Source organism: Hemitrygon akajei, chromosome 8 (assembly GCF_048418815.1).
Source record: "Hemitrygon akajei chromosome 8, sHemAka1.3, whole genome shotgun sequence".
Classification (NCBI taxonomy): Eukaryota; Metazoa; Chordata; class Chondrichthyes; order Myliobatiformes; family Dasyatidae; genus Hemitrygon; species Hemitrygon akajei.
The window spans coordinates 127,131,886-127,157,641 of record NC_133131.1 but is presented as its reverse complement, the minus strand read 5'-3'; the positions used below and the strand labels follow the sequence as shown (position 1 = coordinate 127,157,641).

Genomic DNA, 25,756 nt, shown 5'->3' with positions numbered 1-25,756 from the left:
GCGCCCTTCTCTTACACTTCTCAATACCTAGATGGCCTTCATGAATTTTCCCTAGCATTTCTTTAAGGAGACTTTTAGGAATTGCAATTCTGCTACCTTTGTACAATATCTCATCCACAACAGAAAGTTCTGATCTGTGGTTACAATATTCTTGTACTTCTGAGGTACAGTCATGCCTATTATCTGGCCATCCATCCATCACCACTTGTATTACCTGACTGAGAATTTTGTCCTTCTCTGTCTTAAGACACAGCAGTTCCAACTTTTTGGGAGCAACAGGTACAATAAATACCTGAGCATCAGTAATGTTCCTGTGACTGTCTTTTGTTGTTGGATCCACAGCTCTGGAAAGTGTGTCAGCCATGTACATGAGTTTTCCAGGTGTGTATGACACATTCAATGCATATCTTTGCAATTTGATCATCATTTGCTGAATTCACAAAGGACAGTCACTTAAAGCTTTGTTAAAGTCAAATTAACAATGCAATCAAAGGCTTATTGTCGGTTTCAACATCAATAGATTGCCCTGACATGAACTGATGAAATCTCTCACAAGCAAACAGAATACTGAGCAATTATTTTTCAATTTGGCCTACCTTGTTTCTGGATTGGATAATGCATGAGATGCATATGCCACCGGTTGCCATTCCTGATCATGTTTTTGGAGTTATATTGCCCCTAAGCCTGCTTGAAATGCATCACATGAGATTTTGACGGGTCTCTCAGCATCATAGAATTTCAACACAGGTTCTTTGGTGAGCACTTTCTTGAGATTTTGCCATGCCTTCTGTTCATGATTCCAGCTGCATTTGTTTTTCTTTTCTGTTAGCTGCCTCAATGGAGCAAGCTGTTTCAAAAGATTGGGTATGAATTTTCCCATGTAGTTGACCATTCCCATAAACCTTTGAACATCCTCTTTACATTGCGATCTTGATAGGTTCTCAATAGCAGAAACCTTCAGTGGATCAGGACGCACACCCTCTTTGCTGATGATATCACCCACAAAGGTAAGTTCAGTCACTCCTAGCTGACATTTGTCTTTATTCAACTTTAGGTTTGCCTTGCGTGTTGCTTCAAAGACTTGTCTAAGTTTGGCGTCATGCTCTTGTTTAGATGATCCCCAAACAACAATAATATCGTCCATGGAAGTATCTACACCCTCAGTGTGCTCATATAGCATGTCAATAGTTCTATGGTATACTTCAGGAGCTGATGCAATTCCAAATGGAAGCCTAAGAAAACAGTATCTGGCAAAAGGAGTGTTAAAGGTACACAACTTTGAACTCAGTTCATCTAGTTTAAGTTGCCAGAATCCAAAGGATGCATCTAATTTACTGAAGTACTTTGCATTAGCAAATTGTGACATAATTTCTTCACGACTAGGCAATTTGAAATGCTCTCTTTCAATGGCTCGATTCAAGGTTTTTGGACCTAAGCAAATCCTCAGTTTTCATTTTTCTTACCAACAATAACAAGCGAATTGACCCATTCAGTTGGTTCATAAATTTTTTGTATGACTCTTAACCATTCCATTCTGTCAAGCTCTGTTTTCAGTTGATCACGTAATGCAAAAGGTCCTTTTCTACATGGATGTACCTTGGGTGGCACTGTGTTGTCAATTTTAATCGTGTGCTCTCCTGGAAGACAACCAAGCCCTTTGAACAAGTCCTCATATTCTTTCATCAAGTCACTGTATTCTGACTCAATGTCACTATCCAGGGCTAAGACTCTTTTCACCAAATTCAGTCTCACAGGCAGATAAACCCAATATTGACTGTACATTCTTAGGCACGACCACAAATGAAAACGTGTGCACCATATTTTTGTGCGATACTTTGCCACACATGTTCCTTTAACTGGAATGTCTGCATCTAAATACCCAGTCACTTTTATATTTGACTGATCTAACTTTGGTCTTGGTTTTAATGCATTGAACTCAGATTCTGCAGGAACATTTACTTATGCTTCAGTATCCAATTTAAACAGAATAATATTTTGGTTCACTTGCAATGGCATAGTCCAGTCATTGTTACTTGGTTTATTTGCACAAAGCATGTCGATATTAAACTCCTCACATTCATTTTCAAGCACTGCATTTACTTGTTTTATATTGTTTCTACTTCTTCAACAGCGTGAAAAATGATTAATCTTACCGAAGTTGTTGCACATTTACCATTTCCCGGACACTTTATTTGGCTGATGTTGCCGCCCACAGCGACACAAAGTTTTTTTCTTTCAGATGACGTCTTGCTCTCTGTCAGTTTCGTTGCCGTTTTATTATTTTTTCTAACATGTTCGTGCTTTTCCACAGCATCTACGCAGCTCTTTAGCCTGCGACATCACAATCCCCGAAGCTTTGAGGAGAATCAAAGCTTTTTCCAAATTTATATCTGGTTCTCTTAAGAGTCTTTCTCTCAGAGCATTATCCAGAATGCCGCAAACAATTCTGTATAATGAGAGAGTCCGTCAGCTCTGCAACCTCGCATGTTTTACTGTGATTTCTCAATTCCATAACAAATTGATCCAGCGTTTGGCCAGCTTTCTGCTTGTATGTAAAGAATTTGTACCGTTCATACGTCACATTGCACTTCAGTATACAATATGCTTCAAACTTGTCGATTATTGCTTTTAGATTCAAATTATCTCCATTCTCAAAAGTAAAATGGTAATATACTTAAAATGTGTTGTCCCCAATCATGTAGAGTAGAATTGCAGCTTTCGTTTTCTCCGTTTTATTATCTGCTCCGATCGCCGATAAATAAATTTCAAAACGTTGTTTAAATCTTTTCCAGTTTTCAGCTACATTTCCAGTCAGCTGAAGCATCGATGGGGGTTGCAAAACTTCCATTCTTTAAGCTGTTAGCAAATAACAAAAAAGTTCGCGCTTTTTTTTTTGGATTATCTTTGCTTCTTCCGTGTTCACGAAATGAATTATTCTTCCAGACTAACTTCTGACACCATGTTGTGTTCTTTACACGTACCATGGGTTACTAAGAACAAACCATATTCTGGAAGAATTATAACTAGAACGTTTATTTACAACAGCAAACAGCAAGCACGTCTTTAACATACAGTTTCTAGATCATTTTGTCAGTTCTGCGCATGCTCGTAGCTCCATCCAATTACGTTTTTACATGTGACGTGTTATCACCACACCCCTTACTCCAATTAAATGCTTTTCTAACTTGTCTGTTCCTATCTCCTGCCAATGCTATTGTAAGGGAGATAGAATTATGATCACTGTCTCCAAAATGCTCTCTCACTGAGAGATCTGACAACTAACCAGGTTCATTTCCAAATATCAAATCAAGTACAGTCTCTCCTCTTGTAGGCTTGTCTACATATTGTGTCAAGAAACCTTCCTGAACACACCTAACAAACCCCACCCCATCTAAACCCCTTGCTCTAGAGAGATGCCAATCGATATTTGGGAAATTAAAATCTCCCACCATGACAACTCTGTTATTACACCTTTCCAGGATCTGTTTCCCTATCTGCTCCTCGATATCCCTGTTACTATTGGGCAGCTTATAAAAAACTCCCAGTAGAGTTATTGACCCCTTCCTGTTCCTGGCATCCACCCACCGAGACTCCATAGACAATCCCTCCATGATGTCCACTTTTTCTGCAGCCGTGACACTATCTCTGATCAACAGTGCCACACCCCACCTCTTTTACCTCCCTCCCTGTCCTTTCTGAAGCATCTAAAACCCGGCACATGAAGTAACTATTCCTGTCCCTGAGTCATCCAAGTCTCTGTAATGGCCACCACATCATAGCTCCAAGTACTGATCCACGCTCTAAGCTCATCCGCTTTGTTCACAATACTCCTTGCATTAAAATAGACACATCTCAAACCATCAGTCTGAGCAGGTCCTTTCTTTATCACCTGCCTATCCTCCCTCACACACTGTCTCCAAGTTTTCTCTATTTGTGAGCCAACCGCCTCTTCCACAGTCTTTTCAGTTTGGTTCCCACCCCCCAGCAATTCTAGTTTAAACTCTCCCCAGTAGCCTTAGCAAACCTCCCCGCCAGAATAGTGGTCCCCCTGGGATTTAAGTGCAACCCATCCTTTTTGTACAGATCACACCTGCCCCAAAAGAGGTCCCAATGATCCAGAAATCTGAATCCCTGTCCCCTGCTCCAATATCTCATCCTCCACCTCATTCTATTCCTATTCTCACTCACGTGGCACAGGCAGTGATCCCGAGATTACTACCTTTGCGGTCCTGCTTCTCAACTTCCTAACTCCCTGTAGTCTGTTTTCAGGACCTCTTCCCTTTTCCTATCTATGTCATTGGTACCAATATTTACCACGACCTCTGACTGTTCTCCGTCCCACAGCAGGATATCATGGACGCGATCTGAAACATCCTGGACCCTGGCACCTGAGAGGCAAACTACCATCTGAGTTTCTTTCCTGTGTCCACAGAATCACCTGTTTGACCCCCTAACTATAGAGTCTCCTATCAATACTGTCTTCCTCTTCCTTTCTCAACCCTTCTGAGCCATAGGGCCAGACTCTGTGCCTAGGACAGCTGTCCTCCCCCCCCCCCCCCCCCCACAGTACTCAAATAGGAATACTTATTGTTAAGGGGGACAGCCACAGGGACACTCTCTAGTACCTGACTCTTCCCCTTCCCTCTCCTCACTGTTACTCACTTCTGTGTCTCCCTTGGCCCTGATGTGACCACCTGCCTATAACTCCTTTCTGTCACCACCTCACTCTCCCTGACCAGACGAAGGTCATCGAGCTGCAACACCAGTTCCCTAACGCGGTCCCTTAGGAGCTGCAGCTTGACACACCAGGTGCAGATATGGCCTTCCAGGAGGCTGGGAGTTTCCAGGACTTCCTACATACATCCTGACACCAAGCACAGAACATCGGTCTCACACACTTAATTCTTCTCTACAATTAATACAGGTAAAATTACCTCGCCTTGACCAGTTACCATTAAGCGTGTTGAGCCAAAGCCGTATCAATAAGGATTAGAAAGGTGATTTGAAAATTGGGATCATACTGTCCCATTTTATTTTTGGATGATAACAGAGAATGCAAGAAATGCACTGTAGGCCTATTTGCATTAAATGGAACATGAAATGTAGTCAATGTTTTGGATCAACTATCCTTCAGAATAGCTATGGAAAGTTAGAAAAATATTATAAATTGGAAAGGAAGGGGGAGATGCCAGAATAAAACGGTGGCGGAGAAGAAGGAAGATCACTAGAAGGTGATAGGTGAAGCCAGGTGAGTAGGAAAGCTAAAGGGACAAATTCCCAAGAAGAATACCTGGCTGTGGTAGCGAGTCTAGGAAACTTCGTAGTGGAGCAGCAAATCATAAACACGAGAAATTCTGTTCAAGGGACGCCCACCCTGAAGAAGTTTAAATCCTCTCTTCAAGAGAGTTTAGTGAGACTCTTTCTCACTGTTCCACTTCTGTGATCTCTGTTGCCTTCCAAGTCTTCAAACATGCACTCACCCAAAACCCTCCCACCTTTTTATTCTGGCATCTTTCCCCTTCCTTTCCAGCCCTGAGGAAACATCCCAGCCTGAAACATTGATATTTTATTCATTTCCTGACCTGCCGAGTTGCTTCTGCATTTTGTGTGTATTGCTCTGAATTTCCAACATCTGCAGAACTTCTCATGTTTATGTTATAAGTTGCATATATGAAGGATGGGTGGTGAGAACATGTGTTCTGTGATATGATGGAGACCAAAAGAAAATAGCTGACACACTCTCTCTGGAGGAAGTGTAACTTGTGAGAAATAAATGAGCTAGTGGAAGGAGAGAAGAAAAATATGGAATATGAGATACATAAAACTGCATGTGCTCAATCTTAAACTGAAAGCGAATGGCAGAAAAAGCCATGCTGTCAAGTCAACATCTCTAGAGAGAAACTATGTTAATGTTACAGGTCTGTCATCTTGCATCAGAGCTGGCCATTTCTGGCACAGCTGAGAAGGATACTTCCTTTTTTTTGACTGTGTTTAAAGTTCTATGTGTAGCAGGCTCACTTTTATATTTGACTGTTCCACTGCAAATGGCCTTGTTTGTATTGATACTAAAATCTAGCAAGAAATGGTAATATTCTAAGAACTATCAGAGGGGAGCTAGAATTCACACTGTATATATTTTTACAAAGTGTAGCATGCTCAGTGATTACTTAATTAGCAAATAATCTTTTACTTATGCAGGATGCCATTTAATGATGTAAAATGACAATGAAAGTAAAAATATAATTAATACTAATTAAACAAAATCCCACCAAATGTGGATTTTTGACTTGGAAATTGTGTTACTTCTTAAAAATTTAACTTATACAATTCATATTTTTCTTTGTTATAGAAAGTTGCATTTCTGCTGAAGTTGTTGCTGCCGTTGACATCAATACTGTTGCTAATGAAGTTTATAAGCACAACTTTCCTAACACTTGCATTTACCCCAAAACAATTGAAGTAAGTTGTAATCATTTGCTTTCAGATACCAATGCAATTGCTATTTATAAGCTTTATTTTGCAAACTAAAATTCATTTTATATGTTTTTGATATTTCCACATTGTGTGTATTTTTCAGTTTTTACATCTGTGGGTGTTTGATCCCATGACAGTAATGAAAATAGTATTTTAAATGAACTGGTCTTTGAGGCTTGTTTGCAGGCAGAAGCAGCCAGATCAGTGCTATATGCAACAAGTGCATTTACTTATAGAAGGCCTATGTTTCCCGTGAACAGTGAAAATGCTTCTCAATGTATATGCAGTGGATTCTGGTTAATTAAGGTTTTGTTTAATTGGGGTAGTTGCTTATTTGGGACAACTTTTTAAAGAACAGTGAATTGTGAAAATAACCAGGATTCTCCTTCTTTATTTTGGACATAATACTGCTTAATTGGGCCAGGAGACTGTTGCCAAACAATTTGTAACTAGCCTCAGCCACGTACAGTGGCATGCAAAAGTTTGGGCAGTCCTGGTCAAAATTTCTGTTACTGTGAATAGCTAAGCGAGTAAAAGATTACCTGATTTCCAAAAGGTATAAAGTTAAAGATGACACATTTCTTTAATATTTTAGGCAAAATTACTTTTTTATTTCAGTCTTTTACAGTTTCAAAATAACAAAAAAGGAAAAGGGCCTGAAGCAAAAGTTTGGGCACCTTGCCTGGTCAGTACTTAGTAACACCCCCTTTGGCAAGTATCAGCTTGTAAATGCTTTCTGTAGCCAGCTAAGAGTCTTTCAATTCTTGTCTGGGGGATTTTTGCCTATTCTTCTTTGCAAAAGGCTTCTAATTATGTCAGATTCTTGGGCAGTCTTGCATGCACTGCTCTTTTGAGGTCTATCCACAGATTTTCGATGATGTTTAGGTTGGGTGACTGTGAGCCGTGGCAAAACCTTCAGCTTGCACCTCATGAGGTAGTCCATTGTGGATTTTGAGGTATGTTTAGGATCATTATCCTGTTGTAGAAGCCATCCTCTTTTCATCTTCAGCTTTTTTACAGAATCTGTGATGATTGATTGGAGTGTTTAATTGGAGTAAGGGGATTTATGAGGCTATCAGGCTGGAAATTGGAGGCTTAAATTGGAAACAGTCGTTCTCAGGGAAAAGTACAGAAGAAATCTGGCAAATGTTCTGGGGATATTTGTGTGGAATTCTGTATAGGTACATTCCAATGAGACAGGGAAGTTATTGTAAGGTACAGGATCCATGGTGTACAAAGGCTGTAATAAATACAGTCAAGAAGAAGAGAAAATCTTACAAAAGGTTTAGAAAGCTAGGTAATGTTAGAGATCGAGAAGATTATAAGGCTAATAGGAAGGAGCTTAAGAAGGAAATTAGGGGAGCCAGAAGGGGCCATGAGAAGGCCTTGGTGAGCAGGATTAAGGAAAACACCAAGGCATTCTACAAGTACGTGAAGAACAAGAGGATAAGATGTGAAAGAATAGGACCTATCAAGTGTGACAGTGGGAAAGTGTGTATGAAACCGGAGGAAATTGGAACCTATCAGACCGAGTTAGGGAATTGGAGCAGGAGCTGGATGAACTATGGATCATTTGGGAGGCAGAGGCAGAGATAGATAGGAGTTATCGGGAAGTAGTCACACCGAAAAGTCAGGAGGTAAGCAAATGGGTGACAGTCAAGAGAGGCAGGGTGAGCAGACAGAGAGAGCAGAGCACCCCTGTGGCCGTTCCCATCAACAATAAGTATACTGTTTTGGATACTGTTGGTGGGGATGACCTACCAGGAACAAGTTGCAGTGGTCCTGTCTCTGGCACTGAGGTTGGACTCTCGACTAGGAAGGGGAGGAGGGAAGAGAAGAGAGCGGTAGTGATAGGGGATTCTATAGTCAGGGGATATAAATAGGAGATTTTGTGGGGAAGATCGGGAGTCTCGGATGGTATGTTGCTTCCCTGGTGCCGGGGTCCGAGACATCTCAGATCGGGTGCAGGTTATTCTCGAGAGGGAGGGTAAGAATCTAGATGTTGTGGTCCATGTAGGGACCAATGACGTGGGTAGGATGAGTGAGGGGGTCCTGCGTAGGGAGTTCAAGGAGTTAGGTGCGAAGCTGAAGAGCAGGACCTCCAAGGTAACAATCTCAGGATTGCTACCTGTGCCACGTGCAAGTGAGGCAAGGAACAGAAAGATTATACAGATTAATACATGGCTGAGAGGATGGTGCAGGAGGGAGGGATTCAGGTTTTTAGATAATTGGGTTTTGTTCCAGGGAAGGTGGGATCTGTTCCGAAGGGACGGTTTACACCTGAACTGGAGCGGTACTAACATTCTTGCAGGGAAGTTTGCTAGTGTTTCTTGGGGAGGTTTAAACTAAATTTGCAGGGGGCAGGGATCCAGAATGTGAGAGAGGATAGCGAGATGAAGAATAAAGGACAGGTGGGGACTACAAGGTTCCGGAATATTAAGTGTGTAGTAGAGAAAGGTGAGGCGGAACAAGAGATAAGGAGGACACATGTACAGAGGGATGGTCTGACGGAACATGGAGTTAAATGTGCAGAAAGAATAAGTAAATTTAGGAAGGACAACAAAATTCTAGGGGCGTATAGCCCGATGGGAGTTCGGGGAGCTGGGTTAAGCACAATAGGCAGCAATTCAAACAGAGAGGGGAGAAATGGGCTAAAAATTCTATATCTGAATGCATGAAGTGTCAGAAATAAGGCGGATGGGCTTGAAGCTCAGGTGCGAATGGGTAACTATGATGTTGTTGGGATACCGGAGACATGGCTGCAGGGAGATCAGACCTGGGAAATGAATGTACAAGGGTATACGTGCTATTGTAGGGACAGAAATGTGGGCAGAGGGGGTGGGGTGGCCATGTTGGTGAGGAATGAGATTCCGTCCTTTGCAAGGGGGGACATAGGATCAGGAGAAGTAGAGTCTGTGTGGATAGAACTGAGGAACAGTAAGGGCAAAAGGACCCTAATGGGTGTTGTCTACAGGCCACCAAACAGTAGCATGGATATTGGGTGCAAGTTGAATAGGGAGTTAACATTGGCATGTGGCAAAGGTAATGTTGCAGTAGTTATGGGGGATTTCAACATGCAGGTGAACTGGGAGAATCAGGTTGGTGCTGGACCCCAGGATAGGGAGTTTGTAGAGTGCCTGTGGGATGTATTCTTGGAACAGCTTGTGTGAGAGCTGACCAGGGACAAGGCTATTCTGGATTTAGTCTTGTGTAATGAACAGGATTTGATAAGCGATCTTGAAGTAAAGGAGCCATTAGGAGGTAGTGATTATAATATGATAAGTTTTTATCTGCAATTTGAGAAGGATAAGGGCAGATCGGAGGTGTCAATGTTGCAGTTGAACAGGGGAGACTATGGAGCCATGAGGGAGGAGCTGGCCAAAGTTAACTGGACGGATATCCTAGCAGAAAAGACAGTGGAACAGCAATGGCAGGTATTCTTGGGAATAATGCACAAGGTGCAAAATCAGTTCACCCCCCGGAGGAGGAAGGATTCAAAGGGGGGAAAGGGGCCACAGTGGTTGACAAAGGAAGTCAGAGATTGCATAGCATTAAAAAAAAGGAAGTATGACAGAGCTAAGGTGAGTGGGAGGACAGATGATTGGATGATGAAAACAAATTTTTAAGGAACAACAGAACTTAACTAAAAAGGCAATACGGGGAGAAAAAATGAGGTACGAACGCAAGCTAGCCAGGAATATAAAGGAGGATAGCAAAAGCTTTTTTAGGTATGTGAAGAGAAAGAAGATAGTTAAGAACAATGTTGGGCCCTTGAAGAATGAATTGGGTGAAATTGTTATGGGAAACAGTGACATGGCAGAAGAATTTAATAAGTACTTTAGATCTGTCTTCACTAAGGAAGACACAAGCAATCTCCCAGATGTATGGATGGGCCAAGGACACAGGGTGACAGAGGAAATGAAACAGATTGACATTAGGAAGGAAACGGTGATGAGTTGACTGATGGGACTGAAGGCTGACAAATCCCCAGGTCCAGATGGTCTGCATCCTAGGGTACTAAAGGAGGTGGCTATGGAAATTGCGGATGCATTGGTACTCATTTTCCAATGTTCCTTAGATTCAGGATCAGTTCCTGAGGATTGAAGAATGGCTAATGTTATCCCACATTTTAAGAAAGGAGGGAGGGAGAAAACAGAGAACTATCATGTCAGCCTAACATCAGTAGTGGGGAAGATGCTAGAGTCCATTATTAAAGATGAAATAGTGGCATATCTAGATAGCAGAGATAGGATTGGGCCGAGCCAGCATGGATTTACCAAGGGTAAATCATGCTTGACTAATTTATTGGAGTTTTTCGAGGATGTTAGCAGGAAGTTAGACAAGGGTGATCCAGTGGATGTAGTGTACCTCGATTTTCAGAAGGCATTTGATAAGGTCCCACATAGGAGATTGGTGGGTAAAATCAGAGCTCATGGCATTGGAGGGAAGATATTGACATGGATAGAAAACTGGTTGGCAGATAGAAAGCAAAGGGTAGCGGTGAATGGGTGTTTCTCGGAATGGCAGGGTGCCACAGGGCTCGGTATTGGAACCACAGCTGTTTACGATTTACGTCAACGATTTAGATGAAGGCATTGAGAATAATATCAGCAAGTTTGCTGATGATACTAAGCTGGGTGGCAGTGTGACATGTGATGAGGATGTTAGGAGAATTCAGGGTGACTTGGATAGGCTGGGTGAGTGGGCAAATACTTGGCAGATGACGTTTAATGTGAATAAGTGTGAGGTTATCCACTTTGGGAGTAAGAACAGGAAGGCAGATTATTATCTGAACGGTGTAAAGTTAGGTAAGGGAGAAATACAAAGAGATCTAGGAGTCCTTGTTCATAAGTCACTGAAGGTGAATGAGCAAGTGCAGCAGGCAGTGAAGAAGGCTAATGGAATGTTGGCCTTTATTACAAAGGGAATTGAGTACAAGAGCAAGGATATTCTTTTGCATTTGTACAGGGCCCTGGTGAAACCACACCTGGAGTATTGTGTACAGTTTTGGTCTCCAGGGTTAAGGAAGGACATCCTGGCTGTAGGCAAAGTGCAGCGTAGATTCACAAGGTTAATTCCTGGGATGTCTGGACTGTCTTACGCAGAGAGGTAAGAGAGACTGGGCTTGTACACACTGGAATTAAGGAGATTGAGAGGGGATCTGATTGCAACATATAAGATTATTAAGGGGTTGGACAAGATAGAGGCAGGAAATATGTTCCAGATGCTGGGAGAGTCCAGTACCAGAGAGCATGGTTTGAGAATAAGCGGTAGGTCATTTAGGACAGAGTTAAGGAAAAACTTCTTCTCCCAGAGAGTTGTGGGGGTCTGGAATGCACTGCCTCGGAAGGCAGTGGAGGCCAATTCTCTGGATGCTTTCAAGAAGAAGCTAGATTGGTATCTTATGGATAGGGGAATCAAGGGATATGGGGACAAGGCAGGAACCGGGTATTGATAGTAGATGATCAGCCATGATCTCAAAATGGCGGTGCAGGCTCGAAGGGCCAAATGGTCTACTTCTGCACCTATTGCCTATTGTCTATTGAAATAGCAGAGGTACTTAATGAATATTTTACCAGTATTCACTATGGAAAAGCATCTTAGTGATTGTAGTGATGACTTCCAGCAGACTGAAAAGCTTGAGCCTGTAGATATTAAAACAGAGGATGTGCTGGAGCTTTCGGAAAGCATCAAGTTGGATAAGTCACCAGAACCGGGTAGGTGTACCCCAGATTACTGTGGGAGGCGAGGGAGGAGATTGCTGAGTCACTGATGATGATCTTTGCATCATCAATGGGGATGGGAGAGGTTCCGAAGGATTAGAATGTTGCGGATGTTGTTCCTTCATTCAAGGAAAGGAGTAGTGATAGCCCAGGAAATTATAGACCAGTGAGTCTTACCTCAGTGGGTTGGTAAGTTGATGGAGAAGATTCTGAGGGGCAGGATTTATTTGGAGAGGTATAATATGATATTGGAGTAGGCAGCATGGCTTTGTCAAGGGCAGGTCTTGCCTTACAAGCCTGATTGAAGTTTTTGAGGATGTGACTAAACACATTGATGAAGGAAGAGCAGTAGATGTAGTGTATATGGATTTCAGCAAGGCGTTTGATAAGGTACCCCATGCAAGGCTTATTGAGAAAGTAAGGAGGCATGGGATCCAAAGGGACATTGCTTTGTGGATGCAGAACTGGCTTGCCCATAGAAAGCAAAGAGTGGTTGTAGATGGGTCATATTCTGCACAGAGAGTGGTGACCAGAGTTGTGCCGCAGGGATCTGTTCTGGGACTCTTATTCTTCGTGATTTTTATAAGTGACCTGGATGAGGAAGTGGAGGGATGGGTTAGTACGTTTGCTGATGACACAAAGGTTGGAGGTGTTGTGGATAGGGTGGAGGACTGTCAGAGGTTACAGCGGGACATTGATAGGATGCAAATTTGGGCGAAGAAGTGGCATATGGAGTTCAACCCAGATAAGTGTGAAGTGGTTCATTTTGGTAGGTCAAATATGATGGCAGAATATAGTATTGATGGTAAGACTCTTGGTAGTGTGGAGGATCAGAGGGATCTTGGGGTCCATGTCCATAGGATGCTCAAAGCAGCTGCTCAGGTTGACTCTGTGGTTAAGAAGGCGCACCGTGTATTGCCCTTCATCGATCGTGGAATTGAATTTAGGAGCCTAGAGGTAATGCTGCAGCTATATAGGATCCTGGTCAGACCCCACCTGGAGTACTGTGCTCAGTTCTGGTTGTCTCACTACAGGAAGGATGTGGAAGCCATAGAAAGGGTGCAGAGGAGATTTACAAGGATGTTGCCTGGATGGGGAGCATGCCTTATGAAAATAGGTTGAGTGAACTTGGCCTTTTTTCCTTGAAGTGACAGAGGATGAGAGGTGACCTGATAGAGGTGTATAAGATGATGAGAGGCATAGATCGTGTGGCTAGTCAGAGGCTTTTTTCCCAGGGCTGAAATGGTTGCCACGAGAGGGCACAGGTTTAAGGTGCTGAGGAGTAGGTACAGAGGAGATGTTAGGGGTAAGTTTTTTACTCAAATGGTGGTGAGTGCGTGGAATGGGCTGCCAGCAACAATGGTGGAGGTGGATCCAATAGGATCTTTTAAGACACTTCTGGATTGGTACATGGAGCTTAGTAAAATAGAAAGCTATAGGTAACCCTAGTAATTTCTAAGGTAGGGACATGTTTGCCACAACTTTGTGGGCTGAAGGGCCTGTATTGTGTTGCAAGTTTTTCTGTTTCTATATTTGCTTCTGGTGTTTGCTGGTATTTAATTGAATTCCTTCTTCCCTCTACCAGTGAAATGTTCCTCGTGCCACTGGCTGCAATACAAGCCCAAAGCATGGTGATCCACCCCCCTCTGTGCTTAACAGTTAGAGAGGTGTTCTTTTCATGAAATTCTGCACCCTTTTTTCTTCAAACATACCTTTGCTCATTGCTGCCAAAAAGTTCTATTTTAACTTCATCGGTCCACAGGACTTGTTTCCAAAATGCAACAGGCTTGTTTAGATGTTCTTTTGCAAACTTCTGATGCAGAATTTTGTGGTGTGGGAACAGGAAAGGTTTTCTTCTGATGACTCTTCCATGAAGGTCAGCAAGTGTCACTGCACAGTAGAAGAGTGCACCACTACAGAGTCTGCTAAATCTTCCTGAGGGTCTTTTGCAGTCAAACGGGGGCTTTGATTTGCCTTTCTAGCAATCCTACAAGCAGTTCTCTCGGAAAGTTTTCTTGGACTTCCAAATGTCAACTTGTCCTCCACCATTGCTGCTAACTACTATTTCTTAATTACATTATGAACTGAGGAAATGGCTACCTGAAACGCTTTGCTATCTTCTTATGCCTTCTCCTGCTTTGTGGGCAGCATTTATTTCAATATTCAGAATGCTAGACAGCTGCTTAGAGGAGCCATGGCTGTTGATTGTTGGGAGAAGGTTTGAGGAGTCAGGGTCTTTATAAAGCTTTGAAATTTGCATCACCTGGCCTTTCCTAACGATGACTGTGAACAAGCCATAGCCCTAACAAGCTAATAAAAGTCTGAGACCTTGGTAAAAGTTACCTGACTGCTCAAATCTCTCGGGGTGCTCAAACATTTGCATGCTGCTCCTTTCCTTTTTTTTCCACTCTAAAATTGTACAAACAAAAATAATACACTAATCTTGTTTAAAATGTTGAAAAGAATTTCTAATCTTTAACTTTATGACTTTTGGAGATCAGTTCATCTTTTACTTGCTTAGCTATTCACAGTAACAGAAATTTTGACCAGGGGTGCCCAAACTTTTGCATGCCACTGTATACTTGTTTAGCCATTAGACACTACACTGTCCTCTAAGCGAACAGTTTTTAAATAATGTCAGTTGTGTTGTTTACTTACCCCTTTCTATGTCCCCTGGTAAATATTTAATCTTCATCTGCCTTTGGCCTCCACAGTGCACTTGTGACCATGGAATTTTGTTTGGAACAATCAAATAAGAACAAATAGGAAAAACATGGAAGGTGTTGAGCAGTAACATACTGCAATATGAAATAAACCAAAATTTCCTGGAAATACTTAGACATTAGTTGTCAGACTGAGTAAACTTAAACAACTTACAATTCTACCGCCAGGACTTAAGAACTTTTTAAAGCTATTATTAATGCTTTTTGAGATGGTGATTTAGATGCATATCATATTTTTTTTTACTGAGTTAAGTATTGTATGTAATTAGTTTTGCTACAACAAGTGTATGGGACATTGGAAAAAAGTTGAATTTCCCCATGGGGATGAATAAAGTATCTATCTATCTATCTATCTATCTAACTTCATGCCTGAATTCCTTATATCTTTACAGATGAGTTAATTTTTACCTGATATTGGTTTAAGATGACTTACTTGGTTTATTTCTTCCCTTTATTGTAAGTTGGTTTTACATCAGCAATCCTACAATGCTCTAGCATTATGCCAACTTTTCATGAGGATTGAAACATTATTATTAATTTTTGAGATGTATTGATCTGTCAACTTATGAAGCATTCTTTCCTGACTGGGCAACTTATCTACCTTCAGTCATGCTAATTACAAAATAACAGAAAGATTACAGCACAGAAGGAGCTCATTTGGACCTCATTGTGCCAGCCCAATTAATGAACTATTGTATACTTCCACTATCCTATTATCTCTGCAAAGCATTGAAGCTCTTTTCCTTTTCAAGTATTTAACCAGTTCCCTTTTAAGTTGTAGTAAGGAAGAAAACAATTTAACCCAAAGTCTTACCAGCTCTTTATATTACCATTCCATAAGATCATAAGATTTAGGAGCAGAAGTAAGCCATTCGGCCCATTGAGTCTGCACCGCCATTCAATCATGGGCTGATCCACTTCATCCAGTCATCCCCACTCCCCTGCTTTCACCCCATACCCTTTGATGCCCTGGCTAATCAAGAACCTATCTATCTCTGCCTTAAATACACCCAATAACTTGGCCTCCACAGCCGCTCGTGGCAACAAATTCCACAGATTTACCACCCTCTGATTAAAGTAATTTCTCCACATCTCTGTTCTAAAAGGATGTTCATCAATCCTGTAGTCATGTCTTCTTGTCCGAGAATCCCCTACCATGGAAAATAACTTTGCCATATCTAATCTGTTCAGGCTTTTTAACATTAAGAATGTTTCTATGAGACTCCCCCCTCATTTTTCACAGAAGCTCCAGACATGGCTGCTCTGCTGTCCTTCCTGCAAATGGAGTCAACTTCTGCCAGTTCCCCTCTCATGCCATTGTAATTTCCTTTATTCCACTGAAGTACCAACACATTAGATTTTATTTTTTCCCTCTCAAATTTCAAAGTGAACCTAAGGGTTCCTTAACCTTAAGCTCTCTTATCACCTCCGGATCATTGCACAACACGCAATCCAGCACAGCTGATCCCCTAGTGGACTCAACAGCAAGCTGATAGAGATACCCGTATGGTGTGTTGCCTCCCAGGTGCTAGGGTATGGGATGTCTTGGATCAGGTGCAGAGTATTCTGAAGGGAGAGGATGATCAGCTAGAAGTCTTGGTACACATCGGTACCAATGACGTAGGTAGAAAAAGGGACGAGGTCCTGATGAGAGAATTCAGGGATTTAGGTAGGAATCTTAAAAGCAGGTCCTGTAGGGTAGTAATCTCAGGATTGCTGCCTGTGCCACATGCTAGTGAGTGCAAGAATAGCATGATCAGGCATATTAATGTGTGGCTGAGAGACTGATGTAGGGGGCAGGGCTTTGGGTTCCTGGATCAGTGGAGCCTCTTCTGGGAGAGGTACAACCTGTACAAAAAGGACGGGTTACACCTAAACCCAAAAGGGTCCAATATCCTGGAGGGCACATTTAATAGAGCTGTTCGGGAGGGTTTAAACTAATTTGGCAGGGAGATGGGAACCACAGTGATCGGCTGAGGAAGGGGGAAAAAGAAATAAATCAAAGAGAGCTTGCAACAGAGATTATAGAAAAAACAGGCAGGAGATTAGGCTTAATCAAAGCCAGTGGCATGAGTTACAGGGCGATAGAGACGTGGTGCAGTTAAAACAGAAAACAACAAATACCGGACTGAGAGTGTTGTATTTGAATGCACGTAGCATAAAAAATAAATTGGACGATCTTGAAATTCAGCTACAGAGTGGCCATCTCTTGAACTTGGCTAAAATAATGGCTGCCATTGGGAGCTGAACGTCCAAGGATATAAGATGTATTGGAAAGATAGGTTAGTAGGCAGAGGGGATGGTGTGGCCCTGTGTCTAAAAAATAATATTAAATCATTGGGAAGAGATGACAGGATTAGAAGATGTGGAGTCTCTATGGGTTGAGTTAAGAAATGGCAAGGGAAAAAAGGACCCTAATGGCAGTTGTATCCAGCAGCCGGGATTCCAGCTAACCCAGACCTCTCCCCATGGCTCTGCAAGTTTTTTCCTGTCAAAAAGGAGCTTGATGAATGAAATTGCAATTGAATCTGCCTCCCTGATTACTGTTAAGAGCACATTTGAGACTGACAATTCACTACATGAACAATTTTTATCTCTCATACCAAATTGGTCTTTTTGTCAATCATAAGAGCATAAGAAATAGCAGCAGAAGTAGGCCGTCTGGTCAGGCTGACTCTGCATACATTAAGATCTTAGCCGATCTGCCCATAGCCACAGCTCCACCCACTTGCCTTTTACCCGGAACCATTAATTCCCCTACTACCGCAAAAATCTCTTTTCTTCCAACCAGATAGCATTATCTTTCCATTGATTGACTAACTAAAGTACTTCAACTGTGGTGTAACTTTGTTCAATCTCTTCTGCACCCTCTGGCCAGACTTTTCATCTTTCATGAAGTGTTTTATCCAAAACTGGACACAGCACACCACTTGTGGCTGAATGGCTGAGTGCAGAGAAGGTTTACAAGGATGTTGCCGGGACTTGAGAAACTGAGTTACAGAGAAAGATTGAATAGGTTAGGACTTTATTCCCTGGAGCGTAGGAGAATGAGGGGTGATTTGAAAGAGGTGTATAAAATTATGATGGGTATAGATAGAGTGAATGCAAGCAGAGTTTTTCCACTGAGGCCAGTGGAGAAAAAAACCAGAGGTCATGGGTTAAGGGTGAAGGGGGAAAAGTTTAAAGGGAACATTAGGGGGGGGCTTCTTCACGCAGAGAGTGGTGGGAGTGTGGAATGAGCTGCCAGATGCAGTGGTGAATGCGGGCTCACTTTTGACATTTAAGAAAAACTTGGACAGGTATATGGATGAAAGAGGTTTGGAGGGATATGGCCCAGGTGCAGGTCAGTGGGACTAGGCAGAAAAATGGTTCGGCACAGCCAAGAAGGGCCAAAAGGCCTGTTTCTGTGCTGTAATGTTCTATGGTTCTATGGTTCTTTGGCTGTTTTATAAATGGTTCATTATAATACCTTTGCTCTTGTACCCCATGCCGCTAAATAGATAAAATCAAGAGTATGTATGCTTTTTAAACCATTTTCTCAATTTGCCCTACCAATTTAAACTATGCACATAAACCTCTTGATCTCTTCTTTGATAAAAATTTATAAAAGTGCATTATTAATTTACATTATTTCATCATGTGTTTCCTCAGAAAGTAATACACCACGTTTCTCAGCTTTAAATTTTGTCTGCCACTTATCCTTTCATTTCACCAAATTGTCTTTATCTGTTTGGTCTATTTACTTATTCATTATGTCTCCAATTTTGTGTCATCTGTATACATGTCTTTTTACTTTGTCTTTTTTATGTTATTGTCCCTCAGGATAGCTTTCTTCTTGTTTAATGTAGTCTTTAGATGATCTGCTTTTTTGTGAAACTAGATGTAAAACACTCATTTAGTATTTAATCCATCTCTATACATGAAGATTTCCCTTTAGAACCTTAATAAGTCCATCTATTCTTTACCTAATCTTTTAAAGATTGCCTGTTTATAGCATGTTTTAGGGTTTAACTTATTTTGCCAACTGATACTTAATGTTTCTCCATATTAATTTGGCCATTTCCATCTTTTACTTGGTTCTCTGATGTGCAGGCTTTTGTGGGAGGTCAGTCAGGGGTTCCCAACTTTTTTATGCCATGGACTAATACCATTAACCAAGGAGTCTGTGGGCCTTAGGTTGGGAACCCCTGGTCTAGCATGATTAATATTTTTCTCATTTGCTTAAAGGAAAAAGTAGAGTCAATTTGATTATAAATTTAGTTTGAATTGTTGAACTGATTTTGTTCTTTGGCTCCAACTGCGAAGTTGAATTTTCTGCTGACCTCCCTGAAAGTTCAGCTATTTGTAATTTCAACATCACTCTAAATCACAAATTGAGCTTCCATTAACATATATATTCTGAACTGAATTGAATTGACTTTATTTCTTGCATCCTTCACATAAACGAGAAGTAAAAATCTTTACGTTATGTTTCCATCTAAATGTGCAATCATAGTATTTTATAATAAATAGAACAAATCAATGTAATATAGAGTACACTCAAATCCACGTAGTTAATCAGTCTGATGTTCTGGTGGAAGAAACTGCCTCGGAGCCTGTTGATCCTGGCTTTTATGCTGTGGTACCATTTCCCGTATGGTAGCAGCTGGAATAGATTGTGGTTGGGGTGGCTTGGGGCCCCAGTGATCCTACGGGCCCTTTCTACACACCTGTCTTTGTAAATGTCCTGAACCATGGGAAGTTCACAACTACAGATTCACTGGGCTGTCCGCACCACTCTCTGCAGAGTCCTGTGATTAAGGGAGGTACAGTTCCTACACCAGCCGGTGATGCAGCCAGTCAGGATGCTCTCAATTGTGCCTCTGTAGAAAGTTCTTAGAATTTGGGGGCCCATACCAAACTTTCTCAACCGTCTGAGGTGAAAGAGGCGCTGTTGTGCCTTTTTCACCACTCAGCTGTTGTGTACACACCACATGAGGTCCTCGGTGATATGGATGCGAGGAACTTAAAGCTGTTTACTCTCTCAACCCCAGATCCATTGCTGTCAATAGGGGTTAGCCTGTTTCCATCCTTCCTGTAATCCACAACAAGCTCCTTTGTTTTTGTGACATTGAGGGAGAGGTTGTTTTCTTGACACCACTGTGTCAGAGAGCTGACTTCTCTGTAGGCCACCTCGTTATTGTTTCAGATAAGGCCAATCAATGTAGTGTCATCGGCAAATTTAATTAGCAGATTAGAGCTGTGGGTGGCGATATAGTCATGGGTACACAGGGAGTAAGGGAGGGGACTCAGTACATAGCCCTAAGGGGCTCCTGTATTAAGAGTCAGAAGGTTGGAGGTGAGGGAGCCCTCTTTTAAAACCTCCTGGCGATCTGACAGGAAGTCCAGGATCCAGCTGCACAAGGCAGGGTCAAGGCTGAGGTGTCTGAGCTTCTTGTCGAGCCTGAATGAAACTTTGGTGTTGAATGCTGAACTGTAGTCCAAGAACAGTATTCTTACATAAACTTCCTTCTTCTTCAGATGTGTAAGGACAGTATGTAGAGCAGAGGCTATTGTGTCGTCTGTGGATCAGTCATTCCTTTTCAGTTCAAAGATTATCAGCATTTGCCTTTACTATGTTTCCTTCCCAGCCCTGCTCTCTCTCATTTAGCAAAGTCTAAATCGTTCCAGCGATTCCCTAGCCAGGGACTCACACTCCAATAAATGTATCAGCTGGTGTAAAGATTTGATAACTCTACATCCTCCTTAATTACTACACATGTGAGCTTATTTATATTGTAACATTGTTTCTATATTTTTGGCCCAGCAACTTTCATATTGATTGAATTGAATTGAATGATCTTTATTTCATTGTATAGGTACAATGAAACTCTGTTTGGCTTCTTCTCAGGCAATCAAACAAAGTGGTAGATAAAAACAAGACAGTAATAGAAAAACAGTATTAAATAGATAAGTGGCAGAAAATAAGTTACAGCAGCACCAGAATGTCACAATAATGCACAAAGTGCCATTAGTGCAAGTATTTGAGTCCTTGTGTGGGCTCACAGTTTCACTCATTGTTCTGTGGGAGTGGTTTGATGGAGGCCACAGCTCTGGGGTAGAAGCTGTTCCTCAGTCTATTTGTTCTGGTTTTTAGTGTTCTGAACCTCTTGCTGGACGGCAGCAGGTCAAACAGGGAGTGGCCGGGGTGTGTGGTGTCTCTGGTTATGCTGATTGCTCTCCTCCTGAGTCTGCTGGAATAGATGGTGTCCAGTCCTGGGAGCTCCATCCTGACAATTCGCTGAGCTGCCTTCACCGCACGATGCAGATCTTGTCGCTCAGCGGCTGTGCAGCTAGCATACCATAATGTGGCGCTGTTGGTCAGGATGGTTTCATTTGTACTTCTGTAGAAGTTAAGCAACGGCTTTTGTCGGAGTTTGGCCTGTTTCAGCTTTCTGAGGAAGAAGAGTCTTTGTTGTGCCTTTTTCACAAGCATCGAGGTGTTGGTGGTCCATGTCAGCTGCTTTGACAACATAACTCCAAGGAGCTTTAGGTGTTCCACACTTTCCACTACTTCTCCATGTATATGGAGGGGGTGTGTACTCTGTCCTTTGATCTCCTGAAGTCAATGATCATCTCTTTTGTTTTAGAAGTGTTAAGGACTAGGTCGTTGTACTTACACCACTCCATCAGATGATCTACCTCGAGCCTGTAGGCTGTTTCATCCTCGTCTGAGATCAGGCCGACCACTGTGGTATCGTCCACAAATTTAATTATGGATTTGGAGGAGTAGATGGGGGTGCAGTCATATGTGAAGAGTGTGTAGAGCATAGGGCTCAGCACACAGCCCTGCGGGGTGCCTATTTTTAAGATGAGGGTGGTGGAGGTGTGCTTACCAACTCTGACTTGCTGTGGTCAGTCTGTGAGAAAGTCCATGACCCATGAGCACAGGGAGGAACCAAGGCCAAGAGTGTTCAGTTTAACACTTATCTTTAACATTCAATTATATAATGATCATTGCACCACCGACGTTGTGGGTATCTTCGCAGATCAGAAAATAAACAGGCCCAGCTTGATAACTCCCATGTCTACAAGAGCAGGGCAGAGGTTTGATATCCCGTGGCTCGTGATTCACCACCAGATTCTCAAAGCTTTTCTGACAATACCAAGGCATGAGTCAGGAGTATGGTTGATACTATCCACTTCTCTGGATGAGTAGAGCTCCAAGATTTCTCAAGAATATCAACATCCTTTGGGGCAAATCTGCCTCTTGATTATCACTCTATCCACCACAGTAAATATTCATTCCCTCTGCCAATGGCACAAACTGGCAGCAGTTTGTACAACTTACAAAATACCCATTTTTCTCCAATGTCATCCTCCAAACCTGCAACTGCTTCAACCAGGAAGGACAAGGACAGCAGGCACTTGGGAACTCCGCTGCCTAAAACTCCTGACTGAGGAATACAGTGAGAGCATCTTATCCTGAAGGTGCAGTGGTTCAGGAAGGAGACTAGCCAGTGCCTTCTTGAGGAGAGTTAGGGAAGGTAATAAATGCTGGCATTGTGACAAAATGTTAATCTGGAAAATGAATTCCAAAAAACTACCAAGGGGGACCCAGTTTGAAGAATTAGGAGATTATATTCTGAATAACCTTTTAAGTAGATATTACCTCCTTGATTTCAAAACACTAATTCTATAAGTAGTCATGGTGCTAGAGTTAGAAATATGATGCCCTTTAAGAAATATGTTTTTATATTTTTGAATATATTTAAGAAAATAAAATTTGTATTTGTCTGTTGCTTTGTGTTTGGGGTAAGTAACAACAGGCATTTAACATACATTTTTGATCTGGTAAGTTGTCAAATGGATTTTATTGGCAAATTGTGGTTGCTACACCTGGAATACTTTTTGTGATGTTTATGAAACCATGCATCTATTACAGTAGTAGGGAGTTTATTTCTGAATTCAGCAGTTACTGGTGAATACCTCATTGTTCATTTAGAGAAAATGGCTAAGGTGCATCAACTGTTCTTTGTGGCATGGATCTCATTACTGTCAACACCAAATGCATTAGTTTGAGGGAATTCTTTGTGTCCTGTGGAATTCATGTCATCAGTTTGACTGGTCAGCTGAATGCAAGATCCTTGTTAGAAAAGCAAGGAACACAAAGTATAACTTTAATTTTTTTTATTGTGTTATAGAATGTGAACTAAATATTAAAACACGGGTTAAATTAGCTGAATTGTCAAAAACAACATTTTAAAAATACTGGAATAGAGCAGAACTGATTAGTTGAATGGCCTAATTCTACTCCTAGTTCTTATGGTCTTAGTTATCAAAATTGTAATCCATATGACATTTGTGATTTTTTTTAAGAATGAGTGTTATTAAAATGGTAATTATGGCTCAGTACGTTAGTAAAAAGAAGCAGCTCATGCAAAAATGTGGAGCATTTTCCAAGTGTATTTTTATAGTAAAACATTTGTAAATATGTTAATTATTTGTCAGTTCACTAACGTGTATGCTGGAGAAGAATGCAAAGCACAGCAAACTCCGGCAAAGCAGGGTATCGGACAGTGACATCTGGATTTCTCTTTAACTGATTTGGGCAATTTCAGAATCTGCTCAAAATGTTTCCATCATGACATGACAAACTATGAAACTCACAATCATTTCTCAATTAATTTTCTGAGCTAATTAATAGTTTGTTGGTTCTCATAAGTATCTTTTCAGCTTTTTCTTTTGATCTGTGTATTTAAGGTGTTGTCTAAATAAAAGCAGATTTAATATTTATACAACAATTAGCATTTATATTTAACGATTACCAAAAGTAGTTTTAATGTTAGCATATTTTTCCAATTAAGAAATCCCATTGACACTTTTAAGACTGAAAATTCTGAACTCTTTTTAGAAAGGAATCATGAACAATTACTGTATTTCAGGAAATTCTCATCTTATATAACTTGCCTTGTAGTATCATTTTGTTGACATGTTATCAACTTGCATATTGTTGTGAGAATGTCTTCAAGTTGCATATTTCTATTGCTTCCTTTTAATTGATTTTTTTTTTAATGAAATTGATCACTTAAATCTAATTTAGTACAAAAATTTTGTTCCAGTTGAGTTTTTGACAAATGCTCTAAAAAAAATTATAAAGAGGATCTAAATCTCTTCGATATACTTGTATTGAAATACATTGAAAGTTTGGACTATGGATTTGTGTTACTAAAATAGAAAATGAAAATGTGGTAAGCTTTGATTTATAGATTTCCATATTTTTCTAACAGCAAGCATTGAATCAATGTAGAAGTGTATTACTGGTGGTATTATATTAAAGAGAACGGGTGCCAATATTGAAAAGATGTGAGTGAACATAGATTAGGGAGTTGTAAATACATCATTTAGTTTTTAGATCTGAGTGCAACTGAAGTTTTGGATAGGTTGATATTACAGTTTTTTAAAGTCAGAGCTGAAAGTAATTTCTCAGCGGTTCTGTTGTAGTACTATATTTGCTGATTTAAACCACTTAGACTGATTGTGTGGCCATTTTCTTACTGGTATGTGAATGATGTACTGATCCATACTTGCTTAATTTCACCTTTGGTGAAATACTCTAAGAATTATTTGTTGTTGAAAGATGATTCACATAGTATTGCTGTGAAGAGGAGTACTGAGAAAGGTAGTTGTATCCAAGATGTTTGTTTATTTGCATACCCAGTTTTCCCCGTGAATCTTTATTCCTCCGCCCCTCCCCCCAGATTAAAATAAACCAAACCTACTCTGGTACTACAATACTTAATACAAATTTTTTTTACATATTAGGGTATAACATTAGCTGAGTTCAACAAATTCGACTTTGATATGATCTTGATGAGTCCTCCTTGTCAGCCATTCACAAGGTGAGCATTTGTATAATAGTGAATGAAAGGTTGCAGGACAGTGTGATTGCTCTGATACTTGGATGGGTTACATCATTGTCTTGAATGTTATATGGAAATAAGAAATAAATAAAGTTTTGTATTAAGGTTCTAAATGAAGTTTTACAACAGGAGTATTGACCTAAGTGAATACAGAAATATCCTGAATATTTTGCATATCAAGCTGCATGTGGAATGACGAAAATTAGTAAGGGATTTTGTGTTAAAAGATTCCCTAGGCAATTGTGTACACACCATGGTAGAATTCTAGATACCATTTGAGGGTGAACATCCCAGGTCAAAAACTTCAACTCAGATAAAGGCAACTTCAGTGCTAAGAATGCAGAGTTATGAAGTAGACTGAGTAAATAAGCTGAGAGGTTAATAAATGAACACTGCTACATGTTTAAACAACTGGTTCATAAACTTAACAACTGGAAAGAGAGATTCCTTGAGAAAGTGGAACCATCTGTGGTTAATGAAAGTGGTCAAGGATAATGCTAAATCGAAAAGTAGAACATACAGAGTGGTAACACTAGTGGTGTACTTGATGACTGAGATCTTTTTTAACAAAAAAAAACCTGAAAAGTTCATACAAAAGGTAAAAATTTTATTTTGAAACATATCTTGTATATTGTATCAAAATAAGAAGTGGGTTTCTAAGAATATACAAGAAGGAAGAGGGTGGCTAAGGCAAGTGTGAGAACCCCCCCCCCCCCATCAAAATGAAGGAATGAGGCTGATCATTTAGGAAAGCTTAGTATGATCAAAATATATATGCCTTAATGAAAAAAAACATATTTAACAGATTTACTTGAGTTCTTTCTGTTTGTTACAAGCAGAGTTAATGGCTGGGAACCTGAAAATATGGTTGATTTCCATTTCCTAAAGGGATTTGGTAAGACACCACAAACAAGGCTCTTGCACAAGTTAACAG

The 25,756-nt window shown here is 40.9% G+C and overlaps 1 protein-coding gene across 3 annotated transcripts in view; it reads left to right on the top strand.

The window, feature by feature from the left end:
• Positions 1–25,756, top strand: part of trdmt1 (tRNA aspartic acid methyltransferase 1) — a 107,252-nt gene that overhangs the window by 39,368 nt on the left and 42,128 nt on the right. Inside the window, exons 1-3 of one of the 3 annotated variants that reach the window (XM_073054589.1) lie at positions 6,350–6,459; positions 12,101–12,191; positions 24,725–24,801. In XM_073054589.1, the coding sequence (XP_072910690.1) occupies positions 12,141–12,191; positions 24,725–24,801 (128 nt within the window). In that variant the 5' untranslated portion in view covers positions 6,350–6,459; positions 12,101–12,140. Of the gene's footprint in view, positions 1–6,349; positions 6,460–12,100; positions 12,192–24,724; positions 24,802–25,756 lie in introns of those variants that run through there. The other 2 variants (XM_073054587.1, XM_073054588.1) reach the window with 2 other exon arrangements.